The following is a 7869-nucleotide window of genomic DNA, read 5'->3' as shown; positions in this document are numbered from 1 at the left end:
CTGACCCCCCCCTCATAGTAACAATGCTTCTGAGAGGGGTCAGATTTATCTGCCTTATACTTCGGTGCCAGAATATTCTATCCCGGGTTGTCGATGTGGTTGAAGTTACTCGATTCTATCATAATAAATGATTTAGCATCATTGACTCATACCTATACTTCTGATGTAATTACTTTTGAAGTCATTGTTTAGCGTAAATGTTGGTAATTTAACATTATACACATTAATGTCAAAATACTGTTATACATACAATCAATGTTTGCTGTACTTGACACTGTTGTTTGTTTTACTAAACCGGTATTCTAACCTAGTCTGCTGGGTCTCCACTGTTGGCTAAATCCCTTCTCATGACTCATCCATGGATGGAGTAGAAAAAAACTATCGCAATCCTTAATCAAATAACTGCGTGTTTATGTGTTTATTCACACTGAGATAATACTTGACAAAGTTTTCAAATTTTAAAGTAATGTGAGAAATAAATAAAAATAATATAAGAGTAGGGCAAAAAAACACTTTAATAATATTAAACTTAAAAATAAAGGCAGGTTATATTAGACAGTTGTTCAGTTTTAATGTGAATTCATAGTGGTTTTAGTCAAGAACTATGTATGTACCCATAGGTAAGACTCATATTCGTAATTTTATACTTAATTCGATTCTATCTAGATGATATTTCGGTCTTACGAGGTCACGCACTGTATACTTCACTCTTCAAGTACTAACAAGTGTGGAGCCTACTTACTCGTACTTAGATCATAATAATGACGGAATTTCTTAAACTGGTGATGATAGAGGTTCAAATAAATTTAAAGAGTAATCGACTATAATTATTAAATGCTTTACTGACTTAACAGTGTTTTAGTGTAGGTAGGTATAAAACAACCATGTAAATAAAAATCTCCATTAAAGATAAATTGATTGTGGACAGGGCTTTTTTTGGAGAATTATAATATATATCTGTATCGTGACTAGAAAAATAAAAATATTTTGAGGTGATGTATAAAAGTATTCACATGTACTAGTACCTATTATGGATATTTATAATAAGTAAATAACAACATAGGTAAGTATTTTAAAAGTATACTTTAATCAGTATTTGCAGTCTTAATAAACGATTTATTCACAAAATTTACCTTATATACTAACTTATACTTTTATCATAAGTTATATTATCATCACATTGCTTTCACAAATAGAACTTCAAGTAGATAATTTAATATCTTCAATTATTTTAAATTTAACTCACTTTGGGAACAAGCAGTCGGCTTTACCAGTTCTGAAAATAAATGTAATTTTTATTAAATGAAAAAATATTGAATAACTTTCGCGAAACAGTAATGGTGTAGTGGTCAGTGGCCTTGCTGTTTGCTGTGCCGAAGGTCCCGGGTTCGATTCCCGGCCGGATCAGATATTTGTTTAAAGACAGATAGACAGAGACTGAGGTCTTGCGTGCTAATATGCGTATAATTATGAATCTCTCTAAGTATCTGTGTAGATAATACTCGTATAAATCAGCTGTCGGGTCAGATGGCCGTCTTTGAAATGTCTCCATATGTGTCCTAGCCGAATTTCGACCACGGCGGCGCGTGTTTTGAAACTATACAAGGCCAGAACGCACCCATAGTGTACTAGCACTGTATAGTTTCAAGTGAAAAATTATAATATTTTCCTTGAAAATATACACGATTTGTGCGTACTAATCGCGTATACTTTCAAGTTGGAATTTACTGAATCGTGCTTGAAAATATACATTGCTATTACGCACATTGTTGGTTTGGCGTACTTGTCGCATATTATTTATACCTACATGCTTCTGTTTTACTTAACTATTTCGGTAAATGTACACATGACTACAATTTACTTGTTCTGACTGTCATACCTATAGAATGTTATTAAATAAAGATGAACAAGCTCTAATTTGATTGATAAATTGATATTTATAGCAATCATACCTGCAAGTAAGAATACTAATATTTTATTATTTATATGAATTAAGAGTAATACCTACTACACTCACGAGAAATGAAAAAGTTCGAGTGGAGATAGCTCCTGAACGGAAAAGACTAGCTTAATGACGCCCCGTCGGCAATGTTAAAGTACATTTAACAGCGCATCAAAATATTATTATAACCAACTAAAGACGTAAATTTTGATCAAATTCTATATTAAATGTTTAAAAAAGTTTTGGTAATTTATTTATTTATTTATACTTACACTTTATTGCACACATAAAACTATTTTTAAACAGAAGCATTTTAAAACATAGATAATAATTTGCGCACAAAGGCGGACTTATTGCAAAAAAGCAATTTCTACCAACCAACCTTTGATTGGTTGTTATCGGTTGAATAATATAATGTAAGCTCTTAAAATAAATTTGGTGTTGACATTTTGCAACTTCGACTTATTGATTGCTCGTGAGTATATTACTCTATAGACCTATTAGAGACATATTTTTCATCAAGTTTTCGGGAGCCTACCCTATCTATCTATGGGTATTAAATATAAAAACCTACTTCCTGGTAACTAATCACGTATAGTTTCAAGTGCACGCATTGCCGCGTGGCACTTGAAAATATACACGATTAGTACGCAGTGGTAACTGCTGCAGTATATTTTCAAGCCATAATTTTGGCCAAACTTACTTGAAAATATACGCGATTAGTGCGTAATGGCCTTGTATACTTTCAAGTAAATCATGGCACCATTTTAATTTGAAACTATACGTGAGCAGTCCCACCCTCTGCGTTCTGGCCTTGTATAGTTTCAAAACACGCCACGGCGGCCAATCTCATTTGAGACCGATATAATTATTACTACCTAACAGCGGACAATAGAGGGCTGATAAAGAAACTTACGCAATGAAGTTCCTGAAATCGCGCAGGTTGCACGGCGTGAAGAAGGTGTTGTTGAAGCGCGGCTCGGAGGCTGTGTCCACGCTCATGATGCCCTCGGGGCGGCAGAAGTTCTGCGGGGGACCGTCTCGCACCATGCCTAGACTGGAAGAAAATATTATGATTATATAAAACGAGCTGTTCTGAGAGCCTTGCTTCACCTTAAAAAGTTTTCTCATGGGATTACCGGGATAAAAAGTAGCCTATGGGTTAGTCCAGGCTGTCAGCTAACTCCATACCAAATTTCATTAAAATCTGTTCAGCCATTTTGACGTGAAGAAGTAACAAACATAGACTAGATTAGTTACTCACAAACTTTAGCATTAATAATATTATATACATATATATGTAGAAGGATGGTTAGGGTTGGTGGAACCCTAGACAAGCAAGCTTGTTTTAAGATAGTTGTCGGGTAAGTGGGCAACCCGACTGTCAGATGTTTTCTAGCTGCCCGAGGGCCTCTGATTAGGCTTAACGACTGCTGCCGAAACTACAACTGGGACCCACGGCTTAACTTGTCGTCTAAAGCACGGAAGGATCCAAAAAAAACCACCACTTGAAATTTACCTGCCATTTGTTGCTTCTACTTGAATCAGTTACGATCACTGAAGCTAGCTACGGACGCTTCCCGACAGTGATTATGTCTACATGAATGGGACTGGGTTAACAAAAAATATATTTTGTTGTTTTAGTTACCTATGTCCAATAGATTTTCCCAGCATGAACGTCATTCTGTCGACATTCCACTCAACTATTGTGCAGCTCAACTGCTTGTTGCATATACTGCCTCTGAAGCTGTGACCTGCAAGACGCATACACTTTATGTTAATATTTGTGCTTTTAGTAAAGTTATAGACGTACAACAGAACCCTGATTCTCATACACAAAATTGATTTGTTCATTATGAGAACCAGGCCTCTGTATATCAAACTAAATCCAGAGACATTTTTGTCTGCACTATTGAGGCAATAAAATTTACAAACTCCAATAACCGGAAACTCATGAAGTAGCATTAAATGCTTCGCGCGTGTTTTGATAACATTGCTGGATTATCGAAACACTTACTCTTAAATTTACAATATACAAGATAGTGTGTCACATACAAAAACAAAGCCAAAATACTGTCTTCTTTTTTTTCTAAATCGTTTTAAGTTCAACTTATGACAATCATTGTACCAATGAATACACACATTTTCTAACAGAACTAATTCAAAATAAGAACTCAGTTTTATAGATGTAAGTTGTTATTTTGTCAAGCCTTTTTTTGCACTGACACTCCATGTAGTTCGTATTAAAATATGGTTGCACTTACTAGTGTATTCTGGAGGGTTCCCGTAGCCGTAGTCCAGTAACTGCCTGTTAGTCAGCAACACCGAATAGTACTGAATGTTCCTCTTCATCTTGATCAGCGACTGCCATTTACAGTAGCTCTTCAGATACGCGTAGGTCTCCAACTCCCTCGCATCAAACTGAGGCGTCGGTTTCAGAAACTTCACGTCTAATTTATTGAAATGTATCTTGACTTTTAGTTCTGGATCTTTGAATATTTGATCTATGTCGTCTATTACAACACTAGCGAATTGTTTGAGTGTGTTTTTGTATGTCGCATTGAGGTACTTTCTTAGGTGCTGAGTCAGACCGTAGTCAAAGTGAACTGCGATGTTTATGTAGAGAACTGATTTGGAATCCATGTCTTTTGAGTTAGCTTGTGAGTTTATTTCATTTCTGGAGGATTTTGGGTCTGATTTTTTGTTGTTGTTTTCGTTGCTTCTCTCTTCACTGATGAATGATTTTCCTATCTGCAATTGGGTTAGTACTGATTTTATTTATATTCATGAATATTATCGATTAAAAAGTATTTTATCCCATCTTAATTATAACTAAATGTATAAGTACATACTTAACATCTACATATTATATACTAACACAAACATAGATTAGATTATAGACTTACATTAAAATGCTTGCTTTCAGCTACCAAAGCGATAATTGTGACTAACACATATTGATGCCACTTCATTTTTAGTAAGTAAACCACTTTGAAACACAGTTTCCCAAAACACAATATATCACTCAATAACCAACGAAATTTGACTAAATGTTTATCAATCAACAATCCAATAGAAAATAATAAAGAAACTGGATTATTTCAGTGACCAAAGCACTTCTCTCGATCATGCTCAGTAGTGTATTGTGAAAAGTTTTCAGTATTATGACCAGTCCAGATATTTCGTCTCTTTTATATAAGCTAATATTACAAGATTTATATTTTATATACAAGTGATGTATATTTACAAATACAGAGAGAATCATATCAATTAAAAGTATTTCATTAATGCAAAGAATTTTATTGTTTTCGCATACCATACCTTAACGTTAATGATGTGCTAAATAAACATAATACACTCACAAGCAATGAAAAAGTTCCATTTACAAAATGACCCCATTTTTTATATAATTAAAAATATTAACACAATATTTTTATCTTTTTTGTTGGTTATTATTCTGATGCGCTGTTAAAATGTACTTCTTTATTGCAGACAGGATCATTCAGATAGCCTTTTTAGTTTAGGAGTAATTTGGCGCTATTGTTACAGGAACTTTTTCATTGTTCGTGACTGTATTACTAGGGTGTATAAGTAATAATATTTTATAGGTATCTTAGATAGTTGATTTCTCTACATTATTGCAGTTAAATCACTTTTTCAGTGCAACGTTGACGGGATCTGATGCCTCATCGGTGGAGACCAAATGATGCTGCCCGCTCTTCAAACATTTAGCTGCATCAGTTCTGAAAATATACATGTATGTATATATTTATGTTAAGCCCTCGTGAGCCCACAGTATATAGGCTAAGCTTTCGTGTAAACTTGTAAAGGTTAGATTTTTTAAATTTATCATCGTCATAAGTCAAAAATATCCACTGCTGAGGATCAAACTCTCCAAAGGAGTGCCGTAGGATTTTATCCTTGACCTTCATTATCCAACTAGTCGAGAGGTATAGCAGCCTAGAGGGCGTCCCATGCTACGTTTGCTTGTATGTTGTCTCCACACAAAAACCCTCAGGCTACCGGCCACTTCAGCCTACTTAGATTTGATTAGTGGACTAGTCCTGCCATCAGTGTCCATGTTTCTGAACCATACGCCATCAACTTATCACTGACAGAATGCACTATTTGAACGTTGCGGAATGCCGTTAGGTATAAAAATAAAATCTAACTTACTGTAAAAAGTTTCTCATTTCTTCAGCATTACATTTCGTCCAGACATGACCATCGGTTTTGGTCAAGTTATCCATAATACCGACTGGAGAGCAGGTCTTGCCTTCGCTAGCTGGCAACATGCCGATGCTGGAAAAAATATCAAAATTATAGTATAAATTCATTATTAACTAACTCGTAACATATTGCGTGTCAGCGACAATCACTAGATCTTGAGGGTTACTCTATACTGACGAAATACGAACGAACAACAGCTATCACGCAATCTGCACGTTGAATACAGCGAGTCGTCGCTCGCGCAGCAGCGTTCTGAAACTTATTCTTTTGTCATATAGAGTGACCTCCCTGGTCTAAGGTTTATCAACGTGCTGAAAGAATTAGACAGCCAGACAAGTTGCCAAAGTCTGACTGCCCAAGACGTATAATTAATAATTAAGGAACTGGTGATATGGAATGCGGGGAGGGCCCTTTTTGTGTCAATAATATTATACAAAACACAGGCTGATAATTACCTCAATCCTATAGATTTAGCCAGTAAATAGTCAAGTTTTTCAGGAATCCACTGTATCACGGTGCAGCTGTGCAGCCTGCTGCATATTCCCCCTCTTGATGCATAGCCTGAAACGTGGAATAACGGCCGATTTCACAACTGAGATTGTCGTTTTAAGGTAAGTGTGCAACTTTCGGCATCGAACGCAACGGACGCATCGCATTCAGTATAGAAATACGCACAAGTGCGTCCACTTCATCGGCATTGCCGGCGCCATTTCTCCATACATTTATAATATTCTATTAGGGCTATACGTTCATATCTATAGCTCTAAGCTCCACAGGGGAGTAACAGGACTATCAGTAAGTAATTAAACCCTTACCATAGGCATCGTCAACTTTCCGTTCAGTCAACAGCACAGAGTAGTAACTCTCTCTCCTCTTGGTCTTGAGTCCTCCTTGCCAGTTGCAGTAAGCATCATAGTACTTCTCCAAAGGTCCATCGTAAAAGAACGGCTGTGCTACGACTAAACGACTTTCACTCAAAGGATTGAACTTCACTTTGGCCTGAAGTATTGGATCGCTGAAGAGCTCTGAGGTATCTTTGAGCAGAATCTGTGCTAGTTTTTTCTGAGTATCATTTTTCCACTCGTATGTGGTTTTCAGTGATTCTAAAAGCTTGTTGTCTACGTGAATACGAATGTTTATGGTGATGTATTTTGTTTCGTCTGTTTGTGTGGTGGGAGGAAGTGGGTTCAAGTCTTTCAGGAAGCTCTGGAACCGAAATTATACAGAATGTTATAAAAAATACTTAGTAGTAGCAGCTGGTTTGGTTTTATGACTAGTGTTATGTATCTGCTTTTCTTATGCGCTCCGCTTATCTTATGCTTATGCGGTTACAGATATTGTAGCTGAGCCACCGAATGACAGAGTGGTCAAGATTGGCCAGTCAGCAAAGGTGACGGTGACTGATCAAAGGACGCCGAGCGAATATAAAACTGATTAGAAAACACACCTACCTGAATGCTTAAGCTATTCACTGAAAACGCACTCAACATAAACCATACAAAAATAACTCCCTTCATGATTCCATAATAAACGTTAAAAGTGTTTACTAGCTCAGGTTAAAGTCACCTAAAACAATAATAATTGTCACTTTTATACATCATGTTATCTCTATGTTTGCCACAATTTGCGTCATTGTTCGTCACCATTTACGATTCATGGGGAGGAAAATAATAGAGTTAATAATGCCGATTCTGTTG

At 36.1% G+C, this 7869-nt stretch overlaps 1 protein-coding gene across 2 annotated transcripts; it reads right to left on the bottom strand.

The window, feature by feature from the left end:
* Window positions 1–1074: 1074 nt before the first annotated feature.
* LOC105380191 (A disintegrin and metalloproteinase with thrombospondin motifs 18) lies at window positions 1075–7748 on the bottom strand. 2 transcript variants are annotated; one of them, XM_048628024.1, is made up of 9 exons: window positions 7624–7748; window positions 6988–7378; window positions 6628–6733; window positions 6119–6244; window positions 4849–5685; window positions 4207–4693; window positions 3591–3696; window positions 2859–2999; window positions 1075–1276 (listed from the first exon to the last, which is right to left on the bottom strand). In XM_048628024.1, the coding sequence occupies exons 5-9, from the start codon at window positions 4912–4914 to the stop codon at window positions 1243–1245; spliced, it is 834 nt and encodes a 277-aa protein (XP_048483981.1). In that variant the 5' UTR covers window positions 4915–5685; window positions 6119–6244; window positions 6628–6733; window positions 6988–7378; window positions 7624–7748; the 3' UTR covers window positions 1075–1242. The 2 variants fall into 2 exon arrangements, with proteins under 2 accessions (XP_048483981.1, XP_011547998.3); XM_011549696.3 differs by lacking the exons at window positions 1075–1276; window positions 2859–2999; window positions 3591–3696; window positions 4207–4693 and having other exon boundaries at window positions 5227–5685.
* Window positions 7749–7869: the final 121 nt, after the last annotated feature.

The sequence above is a fragment of the Plutella xylostella genome, chromosome 19 (genome assembly GCF_932276165.1).
Source record: "Plutella xylostella chromosome 19, ilPluXylo3.1, whole genome shotgun sequence".
Taxonomy (NCBI): domain Eukaryota; kingdom Metazoa; phylum Arthropoda; class Insecta; order Lepidoptera; family Plutellidae; genus Plutella; species Plutella xylostella.
This window is presented reverse-complemented; position numbering and strand designations above follow the sequence as displayed.